We start from the raw sequence: 24995 nt of genomic DNA, 5'->3' as shown, positions 1-24995 counted from the left end.
AGCAAATGCATCAAACAAAAAAGATGTTCCAGGCATGGCTTTTCAGGTCTTATACTCAAATAAAAACGGCCGGTACAAGCTTTTTGGATATCAGAGATTAGAGTCAGAATGAGATTTATTGCCATTGTCAGTGAATAAAATTCATAAACTAGGAATTTGCTTTGGTGATAATGATAAGGTGCAACATGAAAAAATAATAGAGAGTAATAATAGCAACATATATAAGGCATGCATAAAAGTAAGTATTTACCAAATAAAAATAGACTTAGATTTGGGTATATACACAACTTTACGGTCTGTGGTCACAACTGTTTTCTGGTCTGGTTGTCAGGGCTCTCAGACATAAAACCAGAGCCTCTGTCAGTGGAGACTTTGTAGTTCCAAAGTTCAGTTCATTTTTGGGACAGTCCAGTTTTTCTTTCAATGGACCGAGCCTGTGGTCTCTTCAACACTGACCACATCAGTGTCTGCACAAACTTAATGAATACGAAATTAGAGGTGGACAAATGTAAATCATATTGTGAGAGTTTTTTTTTTTTTTTGAAGCTATGCAAAATTTGAATATGTTTTGAGTTTGTAATTTATATTCAAAATGCTACAGAAAGAGTTGATTGAAAATGATAAAGGGATGATTGAGAGCATAAGGAGATATTTATGCACGTGATTAGACATTTCGCAGTTGTCTGATAAATTGCCCTTAACTATTACGTTTAGAGTATGGGTGACCAGATTTTAAAATGTAAAAACTGGGATGGGAAGTAATAATAAAGGAGTAAAAAAACGCGGGTAATTAAGTACATTTTTATGCACTCAGATCATTCATACCTCGTTCACGGCTCACTTGAGAGTCAGTGTATGATCTGAGAGACTATTATCAGTGGAAATTAGTGCATCTTCTGTGTTTTGGTTATTCTAAAGCCAGATTTTCTCTAGTTTGGCTAAAGAAACAACAATATATTCCCTTCTTTACTGTTGGCAGGTCTCACAGTGGTCAAAACTGGGACACGCCTTGAATAAAACTGGGACAAATCAATGGTTTTGGATACGTCTGCTGGGACATGGGACACAAGGCTCAAACTGGCACTGTCCCGTGTAAATAGGGACATCTGGTCACCCTAGTTTAAAGTCCAACTCTAGAGGTTCAAACGTGTTATCAAAGCACACACATTGTAGAATTGTAATCATTATAGAAAAAAAGTTCTTGACAACGCTTTGGTGCCTTTATGTAAAGATTCCCAGTTTGTCCAAGCAAAACAATAAATATGTGAATACTTATTTATCATAATAAACGTGATGCATGTTTAAACTGTGATGCAGTTGCAGGTCCTGGTCGCGCTGTCATCCTGTCCAACCTTGTCCTTGGGCATTTTACATATAGACACTTGGTCCCGCCTCTGTTTCCAAAAAGCCTTCTCCGATTGGCCGCGCTTTGTGTTACGTCCCGAGCGTCAGTCTGAACGCGAGCGCTGATTGGCCGCGTGCCCTGACCTCGCCGTGTCTACTCCTCCCCCCGGCAGAGGACAGGTTAAACATGGCGTCGCTGAGGTGCTTTCTCCGCTCCGGAAAGGTCCCGTGCCTCTTTTAAAACACCGTTGTCGACATTTTTTGACGTGTCCTTGAGCTCGTTTGTAACGCTGTGTTTTCCGTGTTTGTGTTTGAGCAGAATGCGGTGGCGGCTTTGCAGAGGAGCGGCTTTCACAGCAGCGCTCCCGCCGCGGTCCAGGTCAGTGCTAGCTTAGCTTTGTAGCGTTAGCCGCCGGCGTTTTAACATGTTTCACGTCCGAATTGACACCAAACCAAACGTGACACTTTCGCCCGACTTGACGTGCTTCCGAACCGTTACGTTTGATGCGTTATAGACCCTGGGTTATGCAGTGTTTGCCCCCCGTTGTCTGCCCTCCAAAACTGATGTGTAAAAATGTCAACTCCTCGCACTGAAATCATTGTCTAGTCGATTAATCGGACGATGGCGTCAGTCGACCAACACTTTCATTAGTCGACTTGCAATTGTATAGGACATGCATGGACAACAGGAGAAGGTGCAGGGTGAGCAGGCTGGAGATCTGTGCATGGATGTGTGAACTATTCCTGTCATTTTACAAACAAATAAAGTTTAACACAGAAATTAATATGGCAAAAATTCTTGTACTTTAATGAGTTCCGGAAAAGTGGTTCCTGTCCATCTGTAGTGTGATTATTATTGGTTTAAAATGTTGTGTTGTTGCGATTTACAGGGACTTTTCCTGGGACATCAACAGAATCTGCCAGATATAATAAGCACTTTACATTTTGATGCATTTTTTATGAACTCTGGAACCCTAAAAATACTTAATTTTCCCTCTAAAATTGTGACGCGATGATTACAGTTTAGTTTGGAATAATCGTGGTGATCATTTAACCCAATAATCTTGACCGGTCACTGCGCTTTGGGTCAAATGTCTGGTCGTTTCGGAGCGAGAGTTTAGTCGTTTACAGCCAATGCTTTTTATCCTTTTGCCTTGTAAATGTATAAATAAATAAATATAACTCGTATCATTCATCAGTATAAATACTTCTGAAGTAGCAAGCGCTAAAACTCGCCTGGTTTTATTTAATTTATTAATCTTGACTATTCCAAGGATCAACAATATTTGCAACCAGAAGAAGAAAAGGGAAAGAAGGAAACTATTCTTTACTTTAGTTGTTGTTCTGAATCCAATTGGCGTTTGTATTCAAAAATGTGTTTGTTTTTTTAACTGAAGAACTTTTATTGTCCTCAGCTTCTGGTTACAGTATTAAGCCCGTAGCATATGTCATCGAGCATAGTTTTACAGTAATATTTAACCATAAACGATTTGTCCACGTCCTGTTCAGAACCACGCGGCGTTGGGACTCGGACGCTATTTTGATTCCGAGGACGTCGACGAGGAGAGAACTGTTAAAACTGCGGTTAAAAGCTGGCAAAAGACGACGTTGCGTGTCGAGTAAAAGCATTTGTTGTTCTCTCAGGTGACCGTACGCGACGCGCTGAACCAGGCGATGGACGAGGAGCTGGAGAGAGACGAGCGGGTGTTCCTGCTGGGAGAGGAAGTGGCCCAGTACGACGGCGCCTACAAGGTCAGACGCGAGGGGGGCGCTTCAAGTGTCTTTGTGGCGGTTCCAGTGTCCTTCGAATGAGATTGAACTATAACAGTGAAATACAAGGGTCCAGAGATGCTGCTTTACACAGATTACACTGAACCAGATTGTACTTTTGCAGGTTTTTTATATGTCATTTGTCTTCAATGACTTTTAACTTTACGTTTTCAACAATTACAATTTGAACATCGCACCGACCTCTTCTAAAGACGCCCGTTCAAAGCATAGCGTTTGAGTAAAGACGCCTGTAATGTAATAAATGCACAATAGTGTTTGAAATTCATACTGTGGAGCATTTCTGCCAAAATAATCAGGTGTTTTTTGCTGTGAATGCAACAAACAAAAGACTATTAAGTCACGACTTTTCATGCGACTCTGTTATTAATAGGTTGTAGTCTGCCACCTCCAATAAATACAATAAAAGTCACTTCAAAGGACTGTCAAGAATAAGAAATTGAGTTGTCGTTGCCAGATTTGACGCGCAATCCGATTTGAAACTCTTTCAAACATGATTATTATGTGTTCTGTCGCTGTATTGCTCAGGTTGAATGTGGAACAGACCAAAGTGTTGTTATTTCATAGAGTTTATTAAAAGAACACTTTTCTGTTGGATTGACATAATATCGTGACCAGTGAAAGGCGAAGAAAACCACAGAGAAATTAATTTGTGTCAATATTGCCCATCGTTTCTTTACTAAACCTTAAAAATTGTGCCAGTTTTGAGTTTGGCCAATGACAGCGAGTCTTTTGAGTTCAGTTTAAGCCTTCGGGGGCTGGAGCTTTTTTGGCCGTTTTTGGATACTTTTAATTTTGTTTACCAGACCAATGTTGGGTACCTTTTTTTTCAGCACAACCTCACCTATATGATTTTTTTAGTTCGTTTTTCACTTTGACATACTATTTCAACATACTGGACCTAAACACACACAGAAAACACAAAGTCTGTTTAGAAAAATTATGCGTTTTTATTGTAAAATCCTCAAACATGCTCAACCAAGCATTTAAAAAGCTTCAAACTGAACCACAAGATGCAAATATGAACATATAAAAGTATTCTTGTGAAATATACAAGCAATAAACAACTATTTACTATAAAAAGTAGGGATATCCACAGGCGTTTTTCTTCTATTATAACCCTAACCCTATTTGTGCCACTTCTCAAAACAGTTTCTGTCCAATATGAGACAGAGCCACATCACAGGCCTTGCACTTCCATGGAATGTCCAACTTGTAGACAGCATTGAAAAGCCCTGCGGCCTGCTGAGGCTTTGTGGTTGACCAAATATTGGAAATGGGAACAGCAACGTGGTTGGTGCTCCTTTTGAACTGGAACCCCTGCCTGGTTCACTCCGCACAGCTGGGATACAAGTTCTTTCAGGAAGTTTTTGTGTGTCATGGGTCCGACCTGTTGGGTTGCGCTGATGTCACAGTGCAGGATGTATGCATTGGTTGTTCCCATGTCCACAAAGTGCATGAACAGGGTACGGTACCAGCGAGCAGTTATGCGGTGGAAGGAGTAATACTGGAGAAGCTGGTCTGACAGGTCAACCCCTCCAAGGTGCTTGCTGTAGGCCATGAAGGGGGAAGGGCAGGGAATGTCTTTCACTACCCAGTGTCGAAGTCCTTCCTTCATCTTCCTCTTGACAGCCTCGCCAGAAAACGCTGGGTGGATTGTGGAGCATATAGACGCCTCCTGCGTATCCATCCACTTTACAAAGACCAGGGGACCCTCTCTGATCCAGCTCACGGTGCCCCTCTTGGATTTGGTGGTGAGGGCATTTTCTCTGCCACAAGGACACCCTTTCCTGTTGCTCCAGTAGGTCCCACAGGCTCCAAAATTCATACTAGCCAGACTCGGGAACAGTTTTGGGCTTGTATAGAAGTTGTCCATATAAATATGGTATCCTGTACCAAGATGTGATGGCTGAATGAGGTCCATGACAGCATCATAAGACAGTCCATGCACGCTGGGTGTGTGTGCTTTCCCAACATACACATTGAAGTTCAGGGTGTAGCCATTGTTCGACTCTGCCAACACAAACAGCTTGATCCCCCATTTGGTTGGTTTGTCCTTCATGTACTGGGTCATGCCAGTTTTAGCTTTTGTAGCCACCATCCTCTCGTCGACTGACAGTTCCTTCTTTGGATGGTAATAAGCCTGGGAGGCAGTCCTCCATCAAAGGTTTGACCCTGAACAGTTTGTCGTGCTGTGGTGTACCCTTGAGCTGGTCATTTCTGTCACCCTCCTCTGGATCACTGAGGTGGATGTTCCATGATATGAACCGGAATCTGTTTCTTGGCATGACAGTCGCTGGAAATGGCACAGACAAGATGTCGTTTTGTTTCCAGTAGTCCTGGATACTTGACAGAGGCACCAATGAAGTGTACATGAGGAGACCCAGAAATGTATACATTTCCTCAACATCAACATCAGTCCACTGGTATTTGCTCCCCTTTTGCTGATTTATTGCTGCCTGTTTGTTGGTGTTTCTACAGAGTGTCCTCATTGTATCTGCTTCCTTCCACGCCCCCTCTATGATGGCCTCCGTTGGCTTGTTGTGGGGGGTTGTTGATGACCCAGGTTGCTCGTCGTCACTGTACAAAACACGTAAACAGATTCAAGATCATTCAAAGTTTAAGATGTTCATTGGCATTTGCACTACAGTGAAGTAGAATAGAATAATATAAGAAAAATATTTGTCTTTCTTACCTGACGTTTTCCCCAACAAAATCTGGGTCCTCAATCTCATCGTCGTCACTCTCATCCGAACTTTCCAAAGTTTCTCCGTCGCTAATTTGAAATACTAAGTCCAAGGCTTGATCAACATCAAGTGTGCACCTCATTTTGCTTCACAACTATACTACTGACTGAATAAAATACAATAATAATAATAAAATACTAAATATAATATATAATAAAATTCTAAAACTCTCAAACTACTCAAAAACAGCACTGATTCCGCTACTTGAAATACTAAGTCCGTTTGTACTCGTTCGTTCTTTCTCATTGGCTATTTCATGTCATGTGACTGAATGTTTACATACTCGTGTTCATCCTGAACATCCGGGTTAACACTAACTAATGTTTTTTTCCGTTCAGTTTTATCACAAAAGACGACAAAGTTATTATAATAAATGCAACGCGCACATATTTTTCCGCACTTTTTTTATGGAATTGAAATGATCATAACTTTGGTTTATTTGGTGGATTTACATGAAACAATCACTCAAATGTAGCTTCAAGTCTCCACTTCCGTATGACGTCAACGGCAGCCTTCTATGTGACTTGGTTTTCATGCTGCAGGGTCCTAAAGCCCACCATGTTTGCAAACACGCCGGCGCGGCTCCGAAGGGTTAATCTTTATTGCCGTTTCGTGTTCGTTTCAGGTGAGCCGAGGTTTGTGGAAGAAATATGGAGACCAGCGGATCATTGACACGCCCATCTCTGAGGTGAGAGAACCGTCTACACTGAGTCCAGGGTTAGATCTGTCACAGACCCTTTTTTTAGAGTTGGCAAGCGAAATAAATACTGTGCGCGAAGGTTGAAAATCCTCGGGCGTAATAATTTAATAGATCCATGGTCTCTTGGCAGGAGCCATCTTGGGGTCCTTAATTCGGGGTCCTTTATTTAGGTGTCCGCGTTGTTCCTAACGTATAATGCAGTTTACATTTTGGCAGAGCGCCGCAATCGCCGTGTGTAGCAGTGGACTACTGTTCCCAGAATGCTTTGCATACTTGTCGTTTGGACTTCTGGTTAATGAGTACCGAGTCTCTCGTGACCAGAGTCTTCTTTATACACTGTGTACCTCACAAAATCAACCATAAATAATCCATATATTAAGAACACTGCATTATAAAGCGCAATGACAGTTTTTGAGAAAATGAAAGGCTTTTAAGTGCGCCTTATAGTGCGGAAAGTACGGTAAATAAACATATTTTAAAATACAGAATGTAGTACTAAGCGAGTTCTTCTTTTGCTACCAAACCACCTCGACCAACACCTTGAGAAACCACACGTCCTTGAAATACAGCGTCGCCCTGCAGCCTCGCGAACGTCCCGTCACGAAGCCTTCTGCCACTCTCAATGCGTTCATTGTTTGTTTGTTTGTTGTAGATGGGTTTCACCGGAATCGCAGTCGGAGCCGCTATGGTGAGTTACAAATGTGCATTAAAAACACTCAAACGACAATGAAGAGACGATCGTTTTCCACTGCAGCTGCTCTGTCAAATCAACTCGTAATAACCACACTTTAGTCTTAATAAACCATTAATAATGAACAAATGGTTTATTAAGTGATTCAGGGTCAGCAACGACTTAAGAGGTCGAATTTTAATGTCTGAAATTGAACCGTAATTCCATGAAAATGACGTGTAAATTCAGTGTACTTGATGAAACCAGGATTCAGCTCCATCTTGGTCAAATTGAGTAAAAAATCTTCATCATGGGACATTTGCGTTTTCTAAACGTCTAATCGAGCAATCAAAAGAATAATCTCTAGATTTATCAATCAGCAAATAATCGTTGGATACTTCTCTGATTAATAGACCATATGTTTTCTTTCCCCTCTTGCTGTTTCTGTTTTCAGGCTGGACTGCGGCCGATTCTTGAGTTCATGACGTTTAACTTCTCGATGCAGGCCATAGATCAGGTCATAAACTCTGCGGCCAAGACCTGCTACATGTCAGCGGGTCGGCAGTCTGTGCCCATCGTGTTCAGGGGCCCCAACGGGTCCTCAGCCGGAGTCGCTGCTCAACACTCGCAGTGCTTTGCCGCGTGGTGCGTTCAAAGAACACACACACACCAACACTCACTCACACTCACACACCAACACACACACCAACACACACACCAACTCACACTCACACACCAACACACACACCAACACACACACCAACACACACACCAACACACACACCAACACACACACCAACACACACACCAACACACACACCAACACACACACCAACACACACACCCACACTCACACACACCAACACACACACCAACACACACACCAACACACACACCAACACACACACCAACACACACACCAACACACACACCAACACACACACCAACACACTCACACACACCAACACACACACCAACACACACACCAACACACACACCCACACTCACACACACCAACACACACACACACACCAACACACACACACACCAACACACACACACACCAACACACACACACCAACACACACACACCAACACACACCAACACACACACACCAACACACACACACCAACACACACACACCAACACACACACACCAACACACACACACCAACACACACACACACCAACACACACACACACCAACACACACACACACCAACACACACACACACCAACACACACACACACCAACACACACACACACCAACACACACACACCAACACACACACACACCAACACACACACACACCAACACACACCAACACACCAACACACACACACACACACCAACACACACACACACCAACACACACACACACACCAACACTCGCTCGCCAACACTCGCTCGCCAACACTCGCTCGCCAACACTCGCTCGCCAACACTCGCTCGCCAACACACACTCCCACACACTCACTCACCCACACACTCTTGTCTCCATGGAGATATTAATGCTTCGCCAAGAATGTCACACACCATTAAACACAATATCTGTCAGTTACATGCGTCTTTATTGCTCAAAAATACCTTGGAAAAACACCTCTCCACAGATGTGACCTGTAACTACACCCTGTGATATCGCCCGCTTGTTTCCGCGGCGCTAAACACATTTAATGCCAGGCTGTGGGACATTCCAGGCAAACCAGTCGCTTCACTGGACCGTTTTACTAATGGAGCTGTACAAACGTTCTGTCCAGGTACGCCCACTGCCCCGGCCTGAAGGTGGTCAGTCCCTACAGCTCCGAAGACGCCCGAGGTCTGCTCAAGGCCGCCATCCGTGACGACAACCCAGGTCTGCCCCCTGCTGGCGGGAGGGAGGGGTGCGCGCGGCGCCGCTTCTCTCGCTGACGCCGCCTTTTGTCTGTTTTCAGTGGTGTTTCTGGAGAACGAGCTCTTGTACGGCGTTCCCTTCGAGATGTCGGAGGAGACGCAGTCCAAGGACTTTGTGGTCCCCATTGGAAAAGCAAAGATCGAGCGGCAAGGTGAGCGGGACGAAAAGGAACGGGACGAACGTTTTTATTTGTAAAACGCAGTGACACTGACTGAAGTCGAGCTGGTCACTTTATTAATGGATCCTGTTTAATATGAATCTAACTTTAACAATTCTGCAATTTACATTAGTCAAAGTATGTTGAAGTGCCTCTGACATTGAACTAAAATGCAGTTAAGTTAAATATACTTCAAGTTTTGCCAAAAAATGTAAATGGAATAATGTTATCACAGAATAGCACATTTTTAGGTTTATAATTTCACTTCCTGTTTGTAATTGATGACATCACACTAGGAAATTACCCAGCAAACACATCTAATGTCACTTTTTTTTTTTTTTTTTTTTTTTACAGATAAAAATATATGAGAGCAACTTAATTCTGTTCATGTTTATAGAGTCAAAAAAGATTCTTCTTTGTGTGAATTCTGCATAAACTTTGACCGGAATGAGTGTCCCTAGTGTGATGTCACTTCCTGTCATTTTTATACAGATTTTTCTACATTTTCTCCACAAATACCTGCTCGATTGGTGTAAAACTATCATTTATATGTACAACAGCGATAAACGCATCAAATAAAGTCGAAACTAGAAAATGGTAAAACCCTGTCACCGGCACTTTAACGTCCTCTGCTTTTGACACGTCCTTTAATGCCTCTTTTACCCACGATGCACGTCTGCGGGTTGACGGGGGAAACTGGACCTTGTACCGCTCTTTATTATGCCGTAATAAAACTCCTTAAATCACCGGGTCGCTGCCAGGAAACATTAGATCACACCGAGCCATTAATACCGAATACAGAGAAGCGTCGTCACGGTAACAAAACGTCAACAATAGAAAGCAATTTTAAGCACACATTTTCTTTAATACTTGCATGCGGTTTAAACCTTTAATTTAATCCTATGTACACTTTCTAGAGCAGGTTTGTTAGTCTTAGCATCTGTGTATGGATTGTTTGTTTGACATAAACCGTGTGCGTGGTCGTCATTTCCTGCATTTCTGGAAAAGCCTCTTGATCTCGGTCCGTTTGTTCTCCAGGGACTCACGTGACGCTGGTGTCTCACTCCCGGTGCGTGGGACACTGTTTAGACGCCGCCGCCGTTTTGGCCAAAGAAGGAATCGAGTGTGAGGTAAGTCCGATGTCGACTGAGGAAAACCAGCTGAAACGGCCCGACTCCGGCACAAAGTAACTAACAAAAAAAAACACTCATTACTTTTATTGTAGACTTTTCCAATCCACTTTATTTCTGTAGCACATTTGACAGACAACAGCCGTTTCCAAAGTGCTGCACGTAGGGAAATAAAGCCTTGTCAACACAGTAAATTAGCTATAAAACAGCATCAAAATTGTAAAACAGAATAAAAGCGATTTTAAAAATGACAAATTAAAAGGAAAACGAATCAAACTAAAAGGCAACAGAGGACCACACAACTAACGCAGTGTGAGAAGCAGCATAAAACAAACTGCTCTGGCTTCATGTTGAAATGGTATTGCCGCGGCGACGGGGATAAACGAGTCCCTCTGCTCGTGCTAGAATGACAGAATGACCTTTTAACCGTTGTCTTCTCTGCTCCTGGAGGTGATCAACATGAGGACGATCCGGCCGATGGACACGGACACCATCGAGGCCAGCGTGATGAAGACCAACCACCTGGTGACGGTGGAGGGGGGCTGGCCACAGTTTGGGGTCGGCGCCGAGATCTGCGCCCAGATCATGGAGGGTGAGGCACACTGTCCACGTGTCCTCGGGCCAGACACTTAAGAGCGGGGCGGTCCGGCTCGTGTCGCTGCTTAGAGGGTCTGCAGGGCTGTCGGGGGAACAAAGAAGATTAGGTCAAGCTGTAAACAGATTCTATCAGGGGGTTGCGCCTGCCGGAGTTCTCAGAGTAGATCGTGTCCTGATGAATACAACTGCATATTTTTCTACATTGTTACCTCAGTTTTAAAGCACACGTTTTACAAAATGTACTTCTTTTTACATTGTTCCTTATCTAAGACACCGGGAGCAGCATTTAGCTTCATAGTCCTACTTCAAAAGTCCTCTCCTGTTCGACCATCACAAACACTCCCTCATGACTGGCGTGTTCTCGATCCGTGACGAGGCTCTGAAAAGCTTCTCTGTCTGATCACGATCAATACAACTGTGTGCTGAGACCCGGAAGTGAGAGTCCGGCCTGACATGTGCCACAATGTTCATGTAGCTAGGGTAGTCTCTGTGGGAAATGGCAGATAAACTAAAAGTACTCGAGTGCATGTTTAAAGGCTGATAACAATACAAATAATGCATAATATTGGTCTTTAAAGGAGCATACAACATTGAGCTTTAGCCGTGTTTAAACGTTCACTTCACTGTAATCCTCAGTTTACCACTTTCTACACTGAAGACATCAAATACACTTTATGAAGCAAGACGAATGGTTGCAAAGAAATAGATTTAATACATATTCATGACATTTGTGCTGGTGCAGAACAGATTAGACTTTATTTCATTATTTCAAGGGTCTGTACATGGTTTTGTTGATGTCTAAGTGTTTGACTGGGAGGGTAAAAGGGATAAAAACGACTCTAAATGCACCGGTTTTCCGTCTCAGGCGCCGCCTTCAACTACCTGGACGCCCCTGTGACCAGAGTGACCGGTGTGGACATCCCAATGCCGTACGCCAAGATCCTGGAGGACAACAGCATGCCCCAGATCAAGGACATCATCTTCTCCATCAAAAAGACTCTAAACGTCTGAGGGCGTCAAATGAAAATGTAACCTTATTCACAAACTATAACACCCCTCTCCCTTTTGTCAATAAAACCTTCTGGGATTATCACGGTAAAAGTATTTATTAAGACACTCCGACAATGAACGTTTTTTTTTTTTTTAGCTTTTGAGACGTTTAAGTGAAAAAGGGACTGTCCTGTATTTAACGAAGGTGAATGGGATTTTGTGCTCTGTAGGTTTGCAAACTGGGAAAGGTTTTCAGCCGTAGGTATTGTGTCCGTCTCTAAATGTCGACTAAATTTAATTAGCATAAACATTTGAGCCGCTTCAGTTTTGCTCTTGTCAAAAAACGACTTAAACCGTATAAAAAAAAAACACTTAAAGAATCGAAATGATCCCATAGCAAAACGTGCAATCTGTCAAAGTAAAAGTTTATTTGCGGTTTTGAGTGCGTCTAATCAGTTTGCTCTATAGTTTTACAGCAGATTAGATGAACAAATAAAGGTATTGACAATATATTTGTGAATTTGGGTTATAAAAATAAATATTTAACTTGCCGTAAATTGTTTTCCGCATTGTAATATGTCTAATGTTTTATCGAGGAGTTACTTCATCATCCTGCTCTTAAAAAATAACCCGGATTGAGTTTTTCTGCCAAGAGTGACCTGACTTTTTACATTCTCCTCCCGAAAATAAACTGAACTCAAACTGTGTAAATATCAGCGTTTCTCAGATGCTCTGTTTGGGTTGTTATCATTTTTATTCCATTTCTTTTTAAAGACGAACCTCGACTCAAATGCCTTGTGTGCGGTTTTTTTAGCCACAAACCCGACCACACGGTGAAGCCCGCCGGAGCCAGCGGGTTATTTATTGTTAAGTTTCTGCTGTAAACTACTTCCTGTTACAAAAATAAAAGTCTGGAAACTACGACTGGAGTGATGTTTTATATTCTTTACCACGAGGCCCTGGCACCGCCCTGAAGGACCACAGAAGTAATAATTACAGTTAATGGACTCTTAAAAAGGTTGAGCTCAAGACAATTGGAATATAATGGGATTTCAATCGATATAAATCACAAAATATGAACAATGAAGGTGTTTTTGTCAAATGAAAACCACTGGGAAGCATGTGAGCCATGTCAGAGCCTGGTTTAAACACATATAATTGTATTTTACAGTATTTGTTTATTGAATAGATTATAATGAAGGTAAAATCCTGATATTTAGGTTTTACTAGAGAAATACTTAGTGTTTTTCATCGTATCTACAGATGTATTATACACTTTTGAGCCTGGAGACAATAGTGTTTTCCTCATCTTTTGTAATGTTAAAAGCAAATGGACATTTCTACACTGGAAATCCAAAACTGTTGCCTTTTTTTTTTTTTTTTTATTGAAGTTGTTTCATGGTTTATGTCATTTTTCATTGTGATGACGGAGCTTTATGAAGGGTCCATTGAGATTGGGCTGCTTTGTACTGAAGGTCAAGGTCAGGCGCAAATGTAAAAGGCCCAATTTTAAGTTTAATTTTCAGTATTATTCAGGAAAAAAAATAAGAATTAGAATAGCATACACTGAAGTTAACAACACTGCTTTGTACTTAATACTGCAATAATAATAATAATGTATACATGTTTTATACAGACGCTTACTTTACAAGAAACTAGAGCAAAAGGAAAAGAAAAAAAATACAGCAAAAAAACTTGAGATTTAACATTTTTATTCACAATATTCGACTTCTTACTTTGATTCAAAATATAACTTTACATGGAAATTTACAATGGGACTTCTATACATTTGGGTGCCCTCCCCAGCGCCCGTGCAGAATCTGTGTGTTAAAAAGATAATTATTGTGTAATTATTTCCGTGGAAGATTTCATTTGAATCCGTTGATCGTGATTGATTAATGATATTAAACCTGTAAAGACACATTATATTCCCTGATACAAAACAATCAGGCAGCGATGAATATATCAAATATGACTTAAAACAGCGATTATGTTGTTTGACTGTTGAAATGTAAATGTAAACACGCATAAATGTAGCGTTTTCCATTGGTTGATGACTAAACGAAATGGATGAATCGTCCTCGTTGATCTGGGGCGGAAAAGCGTGTAATACTGGAGCGTGACAACCGCAGTGAAGGATCATGGGTAATGCGGTGAAGTCTATCCGCTGACCATGAGGGAGGAGATGCTCTGAGGCAACGTGTAGATGATGAGAACCAGGAAGAGCGTGAGGAGGACCAGGATGAGAAAACCGATGATGTACATCTTGTAGTTCTTCCAGATCAGGAACACGAAAGTCTTCATCGGGTTCAAGAACCAGGTGAAACTTGTGGTGGGACGACTGAGGAGGGAAACGGAGAGAGGCGAGTGTCAGGGCGAGAAGAAAGGGGCTAAACCAGGGCTAAACCAGGACTGAACCAGGACTGAACCAGGACTGAACCAGGGCTAAACCAGGACTGAACCAGGACTGAACCAGGACTAAACCAGGGCTAAACCAGGGCTGAACCAGGGCTAAACCAGGACTAAACCAGGACTGAACCAGGACTGAACCAGGACTAAACCAGGTCTAAACCAGGACTGAACCAGGACTAAACCAGGGCTAAACCAGGACTGAACCAGGGCTGAACCAGGGCTAAACCAGGACTAAACCAGGACTAAACCAGGACTGAACCAGGGCTAAACCAGGGCTAAACCAGGACTGAACCAGGACTGAACCAGGGCTGAACCAGGACTGAACCAGGGCTGAACCAGGACTAAACCAGGACTAAACCAGGACTGAACCAGGGCTGAACCAGGGCTGGACCAGGACTAAACCAGGGCTGGACCAGGACTAAACCAGGACTAAACCAGGACTGAACCAGGGCTGAACCAGGGCTGAACCAGGGCTGAACCAGGGCTAAACCAGGACTAAACCAGGACTAAACCAGGACTGAACCAGGGCTGAACCAGGGCTAAACCAGGACTAAACCAGGACTGAACCAGGGCTAAACCAGGACTAAACCAGGACTAAACCAGGACTGAACCAGGGCTGAACCAGGGCTAAACCAGGACTAAACCAGGACTGAACCAGGACTGAACCAGAGCTAAACCAGGACTAAACCAGGACTGAACCAGCGCTAAACCAGGACTGAACCAGCGCTAAACCAGGACTGAACCAGGACTGAACAAGGGCTGAACCAGAGCTAAACCAGGACTAAACCAGGGCTAAACCAGCGCTAAACCAGGACTAAACCAGGACTAAACCAGGACTGAACCAGAGCTAAACCAGGACTAAACCAGGACTGAACCAGCGCTAAACCAGGACTAAACCAGGACTAAACCAGGACTGAACCAGCGCTAAACCAGGACTGAACCAGGACTGAACAAGGGCTGAACCAGAGCTAAACCAGGACTAAACCAGGGCTAAACCAGGGCTAAACCAGGGCTAAACCAGGGCTAAATCAGGGCTAAACCAGGACTGAACCAGAGCTAAACCAGGACTGAACCAGGACTAAACCAGGACTAAACCAGGGCAGGTCTAAAGTCTGGTCATGTACTTGGGTTTGTCCAGTGGCTCCGGCTCTTTTCGAGCTTTCCCGACTGGGTTCGCTTCGGCCGCTTCCAGTGTCACCAGCTGTAGCTCCGCCTCCACTTTGCCCTGGAAAACAACAGACGCAACAACAAATCATGACTAAAAACAGATCAAGTCGAGACCAGGAAGCAAACCTAAAACACTCTGTGGTTCTACAAGTTCTCACTCCAAGTACTAGCTGAGAAGTACCACCAGATCTAAACCAGGACTAATCCAGGCCTAAACTAGGACTAATAAAGGTCCAAACTAGGACTATAACAAGACTACCTGAGAAGGACAAACATATGAATAAACCGGACTCACTATTGACCTGAACAGGACTTCGTTTTATCTGTCTCTTTCCGCACAATTATGCAGTGATTTAGTTACATTTTGGCCTCAAAACCCCTGCCACGACACGGTTAATGGATACCTCTAGAACAGGGGTGGGCAAACTACGGCCCGCGGGCCACATCCGGCCTGCACAGCCTTTCAATCCTGCCCGCCAAGCTTGTCCAAGTAATATTTTTTTTTAAACAGAAAAACCTTTTTTTTTTGTTTTATTTTCCTTTTTTTGCCCTCAGGCATCTGTCTACTCTTGTGTCCTTAATAAATATGACATGAAATGAATTAAATAATAGATTCAATAGCCTAGATTTGACAGAAAAGTGATATTTTATTTGATGTTTAATTTTTGGGATTTTTTGTTTTTCACACCAATGATGGCGGCCGACCCTCCGCTACTTGCCTGGATTTGAATATTGCCCTCGGAGGAAAATAATTGCCCACCCCTGCTCTAGAGCATACTCAGCGGGGATACATTATATTGGACGTTTGTGAAAGGTTTATTTGGAAAATTGACAAATTAAAAAGTCTGTGGACTGAATGGGACGTCTGTTTGGGTTTATAAGGCCTTAACTTTGTTTTTTTCGTTGGATGTCTGCGGATTTGGATTCTCGTCTGCTGTTTTTTCTCTGGTTCTGTTTTTTTTTTTTTTATGTTGTTGTTAATTATCACTTAAAAATCTACTTAAAAGTATTGAAGTACCTGTCTAAAAATCTACTTAAAAGTATTGAAGTACCTGTCTAAAATCTACTTAAAAGTATTGAAGTACCTGTCTAAAATCTACTTAAAAGTATTGAAGTACCTGTCTAAAATCTACTTAAAAGTATTGAAGTACCTGTCTAAAATCTACTTAAAAGTATTGAAGTACCTGTCTAAAATCTACTTAAAAGTGTTGAAGTACCAGTCTAAAATCTACTTAAAAGTATTGAAGTACCTGTCTAAAATCTACTTAAAAGTATTGAAGTACCTGTCTAAAATCTACTTAAAAGTATTGAAGTACCTGTCTAAAATCTACTTAAAAGTATTGAAGTACCTGTCTAAAATCTACTTAAAAGTATTGAAGTACCAGTCTAAAATCTACTTAAAAGTATTGAAGTACCAGTCTAAAATCTACTTAAAAGTATTGAAGTACCTGTCTAAAATCTACTTAAAAGTGTTGAAGTACCTGTCTAAAATCTACTTAAAAGTATTGAAGTACCTGTCTAAAATCTACTTAAAAGTATTGAAGTACCTGTCTAAAATCTACTTAAAAGTATTGAAGTACCTGTCTAAAATCTACTTAAAAGTATTGAAGTACCAGTCTAAAATCTACTTAAAAGTGTTGAAGTACCAGTCTAAAATCTACTTAAAAGTATTGAAGTACCAGTCTAAAATCTACTTAAAAGTATTGAAGTACCAGTCTAAAATCTACTTAAAAGTGTTGAAGTACCTGTCTAAAATCTACTTAAAAGTATTGAAGTACCTGTCTAAAATCTACTTAAAAGTATTGAAGTACCAGTCTAAAATCTACTTAAAAGTATTGAAGTACCAGTCTAAAATCTACTTAAAAGTATTGAAGTACCTGTCTAAAATCTACTTAAAAGTATTGAAGTACCTGTCTAAAATCTACTTAAGAGACAGAGACCCAGATTTCAAGTCAAATTTTTTAATTTTGATGAAATATTGTGCAGATTTTGGCTCAAAAGCGTTTGAATCTTGGTTGCTTCAGTCGAGAAAGTACATTTTACTTTTCAGTGCCGTTGAAGAATGAAGTAGAAAGTACAGCTACCTGCTCTCAAATGTACAGCGACGGGTACTTTTCCCCTGTGTACTTTGGCAGGCGTCCTTACCATCAGGACGTGCGTGGTCCCGCCGGCGTCCACAAACTGCAGGTCCTCCGCTCTGATTTGGCTGCGTCTGTCCTTCTTGTTCTCCTCTTTCTTCTTCTTCTTCTTCTCGCGCTCCTTCTCCTCCCTCTCGAAGTCCTCGGGGGTCTTCTGGCGCGTCAGGGGCCACCAGCCCTTCAGCTTTCGGCTCCTGAAGATGGAGACGCGGGGCGAGGCGCGCTCCTTGCTCATCTGCACGGAGCACTTGGAGGCCGATCGAGCCGGGCGCACCATGTCGAAGAGGGGCAGCTCGATGGAGCCTGGGCACACGGGGGGGACAGAGCTCGAGGTCGATGAAGGTCATATTTCAGAGCAGAACCGGACTTTACCACGGGAGGATTTACACGAGAGGACGTCGGTCTCCGTCGCCTTTTGATCAAAGTTAAGTTAATGCTGCGAGCGACGATCATCGATGTCGAGGTTATTCGTATGTCGATAATCGTGATCGTCCAGGTCAGAATATCATTGTGAGAACTGAAAAATACTAAACCAGGACTAAACCGGGGCTAAACCAGGACTAAACCAGGGCTAAACCAGGACTAAACCAGGGCTAAACCAGGACTAAACCAGGTCTGAACCAGGGTTAAACCAGGACTAAACCAGGGTTAAACCAGGATTAAACCAGGGCTAAACCAGGACTAAACCAGGTCTGAACCAGGGTTAAACCAGGACTAAACCAGGGTTAAACCAGGACTAAACCAGGGTTAAACCAGGACTAAACTAGGACTGGACCAGGACTAAACCAGGACTAAACCAGGGCTAAACCAGGACTAAACCAGGGCTAAACCAGGACTAAACCAGGTCTGAACCAGGGTTAAACCAGGACTAAACCAGGGTTAAACCAGGACTAAACCAGGTCTGAACCAGGGTTAAACCAGGACTAAACCAGGACTAAACCAGGGTTAAACCAGGACTAAACCAGGGTTAAACCAGGGCTAAACCAGGGTTAAACCAGGACTGAACCAGGACTAAACCAGGACTAAACTAGGACTGGACCAGGACTAAACCAGGATTAAACATGGACTAAACCAGGGTTAAACCAGGGTTAAACCAGGACTAAACCAGGGTTAAACCAGGACTAAACCAGGGTTAAACCAGGACTAAACTACTAATCGTGAGAAACAAAGCGTAATTTCAGTTCAATCTTTTCTCTAAAAATGTCAAACTATGTGTAAAGTTCTTTTTTATGTGACAATATCGTCACGTTTTCATCCATAAAGCAGGACGAGTTTATATCTGTTTATGCATCATTTGGTCAAAAAGTGACGACAATCGCAAAGAATCGTTAAATTGCGATGTTTCTTTTCACAATAATCGTAACTCGTTTTTAAAGAACAAACCGATCCAAAGCTGAAGCAGAACTGGACCAGGAGTAACGGAAATGTCTCAAAACGAAGGCTAATCACGCAAAACAAAGCGATAACCAAACCAGCGCAAAACAGGGTTATTTTTATCCATTTAAACAGTCGGTGTAATCCCTCTTTCGTCCAGGCGTGTTCCATAGTAGAAAAAACTTCAGTTGCAGTCATCTGGACTCAGACGTCTATTTTTTCAAACTGAGTCCAGATGACTACAACTGAAGTTTTTTCTACTATCCATTTAAACAGTTTACAGTTACAGTTAACAATTAATTTACAGTAACAAATTATTCACGGACAGTTAATTTCAGTCCAAACATTTACATCCACATCGGCCGCTCTCCAAGTCCATGAACATTGACCTAAAACTAACAATATTTAGACAATATTATATAAATTGAACTGAAATGTGTTCAAACATAAGAAAAATGTAGTAGTTGAGGTTTAATTCGCGGACAAAAGAGTCATAAAAATGCAGAAATATCACCTTAAACCCTCATTTAATAGTTTACGACATAACTTTTTTTGTAGCATTTTCTACTATAAAACGATGTACTCGATATTCAAATTTGACATTATCTTCACGACAACATTCACGATATCACGAAATACGTGCGTATTTACCGAGGAAGTCGTTGGAGAGGATGCGGTCGTAGTCCCAAACCTGCAGCGCCAGGACGGCCGGCTGTCGAAACTCCGCCTCCTCCAGCGAGAAAATGGAGTCCTTCTTCTTGTACACCACCTCTTTCTGCACGAGTATGGAAGAAAGCATCGTTATTCTCGGGTTTGAGTCACGACTGCAATGATACTTCCCCCTAAAAGAGTTTTGTACTTCAAGTAAACCGGATCAGAGTTTCCCCCAGTTTGAGCATTTCAGTGACGTTTATAATGTTACTTCCTGGTTGGACATGAGCAGTAAAATGATATAGAGGTATTTCCACAACTGTTACCTAGCAACTATATTGTAAACAAGGGCCAAAATCCATATGAATTACACAATAGTCATGATTTGACAAATATTTTTTTATTTTGTTGAATGATCGTTAAGAAAAATGTGTCTCTTCACTTGGGATACGTCGCACATTGATGACATCACAGAGGGATTCTGTTTCGAACTCAGCTCTACTTCCTGTCACTTTTATTTTTGAAATTTTCTTCACAAACTGCATCTTGACTATTCCAGAAATCCATGTGAAACTCGTCACATGCACTTTAAATAACATTTTTAGATATCTGTATTTACTGAAGTACTTTACAGTGGATACTTTTAACGTTTACTTCACTACATTTGAGCGCAGCTACTGTATCCGTTTCAATTTTTTTTAAGAGGACTGAAAAGTAAAAAGCACTTCCTGTTTGGCGTCAGGGGTTATTTTTCAGCACGTTCATGATGACATCCTGACTGAAGGTTTTTCAGTTCAAGTCTCATCTCTCATCACAAACTAAAATATACATTTAAAAATCTAAAAACGTTGAGAAATTGATCAACAAAAAAATTATTAAAAAATCAGGAATATTCTTTATCGAGATCGCCACATTTCACTCTTGAATAGTTGTCAAAAATGTGTGCAATACTTTTACTAAAAATAAAGTAATATTTCAAACACTTACTTCTATACTTTTACTTAAGCAGCTTTTTAAATGTTTTACTTTACTTTCACCACAGACTCAGGGGCCCTTAAAAGCCCCTGGGGTCTTCACCTGCTGTGATCGTGCTTCAAAACAACCACCTCTTTGTGAATTGTTCTCATTGTTGTGTAATTTGGTGTAATTATATTGTATCATTCATTCCCCTGAACCCGGGGCCGCATTATGCTATTGCAGCTATTGTACTGTACGCCGAGGCCATTTGTGATTGCTTGTTGATGCTGTTTTCGGTTGGCTCTGTACCTCGGTGGGCAGGTAGTCGAAGCGGAACACAAATCTCCAGTTGAAGTTGCCTTCTCCGGTTAAAGAGTTAAAATGCACGTCTGTTTCCTGCTTCTCTCCCTCCAGACCCTTTATCCACCTGCAACAAGATTCAACGTGTCAAATGAGTCATATTCTGCTTTTGTTGTATAAGTAACACACGATATGTAGATCATTATTTACATTTTGTGATGGAAACGGGTCCATTGACTTCCTGTTCAAATCTGCAGAACTGATAAGCCCCGCCTCTTCGTCTCACAGTGACGTTTCACCGTAACGAGCGGCGCGTGGTCATTTACGAGTTTTTATCGCCGCAAAATGGCCGCGCTACACGTATCGCCCCGAGTTAGCATTTTTTGGAATAATTGCAATAAGGACGGAGCCATGGGTGGAGATAGGGGGTAGGTGCAAACAGATATTTGCTGAGCACTCAAGCCTCAAATGAAAGATAATACAGGATCACTCCAACATTCAGAAATCCATCAAAATACAACTCTTAAATACGTTTTTAATGAATAATAATAATAATAATAAAATTAGAATAAACAAAATAAATAAAATAGATAAAATAAATAAACAAAATAAATAAGATGGATAAAATAAATAAATAAAATAAACAAAATAAACAAAATGAATAAAATGAATAAAATGAATAAAATGAATAAAATGAATAAAATGAATAAAATGAATAAAATTAATCAAATCAATCAAATCAATCAAATCAATCAAATCAATCAATCAAATCAATCAATCAAATAAATCAAATAAATCAAATAAATAAATAAAAATAATGATAATAATAATAATAATAATAATAAAAGAATAGTACAAAATAAAAGAATAATAATATGTATTTGTAAAGCACTTTTTATACTTAAAAGCAGTTCAAAGTGCTTTCCAGAGGATTTAAAATAAACCAGTATTTAAACTACATTCCCCATTATGTATTTTTTTATATCTCAAGTTGTTTATTTCGGAGCACTCTCCTCCACAGCATGTAAATAAACCAACTTGTAAATAATACCTTTAACAATCTGGAAGCAATTTAGGTTTTTATGCTCAGACTCGGTGACTTTTTACTGACAAAAAGAAAGAACTGGACACATTAATGAAACAGGGGCCTTGGGATCAGCTGCCGAGGTATTTGGTGCGTTCAGGGTCTTTTAGTCTCCGCGGTGCATTCGAGGACCCACCCTTTGACGTAGATGTCAGACGAGGGTTCTCCGGTGAACGGGTTGACGTCGTCCAGAAACACGTCGTCCGTGTTCCAGATGATCACGCGCAGCTCGTACCTGGAGACAAAAATGTACCGCGTTTAATGTTTGGACTGAACTGGGAATACGTCTTTAAATACTTTTCATATGGACAGTTCACTCAATTATCTAATCGTGTGAACAACAATTGCAATATTCTCCTTTTTTTTATTTATCTCCTGCATCAAGCCAGAAATAGAACTAAACCAAGAAAAGTAGGACAAAAACCTGACTAAACCAAAGGCCTAGACCAGTTCTAAAGTACAATTAAACCTGGACTAACCTTTTATAAATCAAATTTAAAAAACTTGTCACGTACTGCACAGGGAGGCGGGGCTTGATGTTGACCGGAGGCGGAGCTGGGACGTCCGTGGGAAACATGTCGACCCACATGTGGAGGAAACCCTGCGACATGCGGAACAACGTTAAACTAGGAGCATTTGTAACTGTAAATGAATTTAAAATGAAAAAAAAATAAATACATAAAGTAAATTGTAAACTGTCCTTGTCCATTCCTGTTGTGTGCAGATGTGAACGGCTAAAAGGTCATTAAAGGCTGCGTTCTCACTTGCTAGATCAGTACAGGGACTAAACTGAGACTAAACCGGGACTAACCGGGACTAAACTGAGACTAAAAGCAGGACTAAACTAGGACTAAACTGGGACTAAACCGGGACTAAACTCGAACAAAACTAGGACTAAACTGGGACTAAATCGGGACTAAACCAGGACTAAACTGGGACTTTAATGTGGACTAAACTGGGGCTTTAACATGGACTAGACCAGGGTAAAAAACCAACCAAAGTGTGAACACGGCCTAAAAGTATAAAATTGTACATTATCTTTAAACAAAAAAAAAAAGTTACTGTATGTTTCCTTGTGAAAAATAATTGTGATAATGAATAATGAATCATTGCTTTAGAAAAAGTGGATTTATAATAATATAAGACCAAACATGGACCAAATATGGACAAAACAAACACCTATTAAAAAAGGACTAAACTGTGAAATAAATGACCAAACTAGACCTGGGGTAGTCCTGGTTTGTCAGGGTTCAATAGCGGTCGGATCTCCACGTGCTCCGGGACCAGAGGCACCGCTCCAGGGGTGAACTCGCTCATCTCAGCCCAGCGATGGAGCACGTTCAGGGCCATGTGCTCCTCCAGCTCGGCCGTCTGGAGCTCCGACAGCTGGTTCTGCTTCAGGAGGTCTGCGCAAGAGAGAACCAGGTTAGACCGAGGACCAGAGACCAGGACTAGACCGAGGACCAGAGACCGGGACTAGACCGAGGGCCAGAGACCGGGACTAGACCGAGGACCAGAGACCGGGACTAGACCGAGGACCAGAGACCGGGACTAGACCGAGGACCAGAGACCGGGACTAGACCGAGGACCAGAGACCGGGACTAGACCGAGGGCCAGAGACCGGGACTAGACCGAGGGCCAGAGACCGGGACTAGACCGAGGGCCAGAGACCGGGACTAGACCGGGACTAGACCGAGGGCCAGAGACCGGGACTAGACCGAGGACCAGAGACCGGGACTAGACCGAGGACCAGAGACCGGGACTAGACCGAGGACCAGAGACCGGGACTAGACCGGGACTAGACCAACGTAAGACCCAAAGAAAAGACAAGACAAGCTCAAGGGAAGGATCAGGACTAAACCAAGAATTGACCATAAGATTGAAACTCTAGACTAAGCTACATCTAAACCAAACCAGGCAGGACGGGATCAGAACTAAACTAGGACAAGAACAAGAGATAGACCAGAATGACTCAAGCCAGGACTGATCTACATCCAAACCAGGGCTAAACCAGGACTAAAACAGGGCTAATCCAGGGCTAACCTAGGACTAAAACAGGACTGATCTACATCTAAAGAAGAACTATTCCAGGAACGAAATATTTGGATAAGTGCAGATACAATTATATAATAAAACTGTGTGATAACAATGAAACCCGGTCCATCTCGGCCCGGCAGGTCTAAATCAGGACTAAACTAGGACAAATTCAGGTCTCAACAAGGTAAATAAATGTATTAAACCAGGACTGAACTGACCCAGGAAAAAACTGTATAATAAAATGCTGTGACCCAACTAAACCAAACCAGGCTTAATACACGTCTCAACCAGGACAGAACGAGGAGTAGACCAGGTTTTACCCTCGGGGACGGCGTCGGGGGGGATCTTGAAGATCTTGTTGAGGACTTTGACCGTGTTGGTCCTGAACTCTGGGTCTGGGATGTTGTGTTTCTGACAGAGTTCAGTTAAAATGTTGCTGGGTTTCTTCGCGTCCCGCCACATGTTGTACCCTTCTCTGCAAAACAGGAGGCACAGGAGGGATTATCCACCTTTATTTATTACTATCGTCTTTGTTTATTTCAACTGAAGCATTGGTTTGTATATATTCATTTTCACTTGAGCATTAATTTTGTTTTTGTTGTTTTTGTGTTTATTGCTCTGAAATTGGAGATTCGCAGGCCAGATTATGTTGGTAAAAGTCACTGTCGCACTGAGGTATCTGACCCAAAGTAGTATTCTGACACTTAGAGGACTCTCTATTTATGATAAATTTTGAAAAGGCGCTGGAGATGTCCATGTAGGGGCCTGATGGGGCTTTGTACGTGGCACTCTTCCAACATCTGGTAAGCGTAGAGAGGTCAAAGTGCAGTCTAAGGGGGGTTTCTGCCTTTGTGAAGG

The 24995-nt window shown here is 41.9% G+C and overlaps 2 protein-coding genes across 2 annotated transcripts in view; one reads left to right on the top strand and one right to left on the bottom strand.

The window, feature by feature from the left end:
- Window positions 1–1335: 1335 nt before the first annotated feature.
- On the top strand, window positions 1336–12904 carry pdhb (pyruvate dehydrogenase E1 subunit beta). The gene is made up of 11 exons (XM_072439984.1): window positions 1336–1567; window positions 1664–1723; window positions 2989–3096; window positions 6505–6567; window positions 7232–7267; window positions 7704–7894; window positions 9010–9104; window positions 9184–9294; window positions 10339–10430; window positions 10881–11022; window positions 11893–12904. The coding sequence occupies exons 1-11, from the start codon at window positions 1532–1534 to the stop codon at window positions 12036–12038; spliced, it is 1080 nt and encodes a 359-aa protein (XP_072296085.1). The 5' UTR covers window positions 1336–1531; the 3' UTR covers window positions 12039–12904.
- Window positions 12905–14023: 1119 nt separating this feature from the next.
- The window catches only part of fer1l4 (fer-1 like family member 4), a 51541-nt gene continuing 40569 nt past the window's right edge, over window positions 14024–24995 (bottom strand). The window contains exons 40-48 of the mRNA XM_072440014.1: window positions 24458–24612; window positions 23325–23506; window positions 22616–22701; window positions 22237–22335; window positions 21026–21143; window positions 19760–19883; window positions 17742–18037; window positions 15554–15654; window positions 14024–14358 (exon numbers count right to left, since the gene is read on the bottom strand). Of these exons, the coding sequence (XP_072296115.1) occupies window positions 14178–14358; window positions 15554–15654; window positions 17742–18037; window positions 19760–19883; window positions 21026–21143; window positions 22237–22335; window positions 22616–22701; window positions 23325–23506; window positions 24458–24612 (1342 nt within the window). The 3' untranslated portion in view covers window positions 14024–14177. The remainder of the gene's footprint in view (window positions 14359–15553; window positions 15655–17741; window positions 18038–19759; window positions 19884–21025; window positions 21144–22236; window positions 22336–22615; window positions 22702–23324; window positions 23507–24457; window positions 24613–24995) is intronic.

Source organism: Eucyclogobius newberryi, unplaced genomic scaffold (assembly GCF_026437365.1).
Source record: "Eucyclogobius newberryi isolate DKJ021-1_F unplaced genomic scaffold, fEucNew1.0.hap1 SCAF_11, whole genome shotgun sequence".
NCBI classification, from domain to species: Eukaryota; Metazoa; Chordata; class Actinopteri; order Gobiiformes; family Gobiidae; genus Eucyclogobius; species Eucyclogobius newberryi.
Note: the sequence above shows the minus strand (reverse complement) of the source record. Positions and strands in the feature narration are given on the sequence as shown.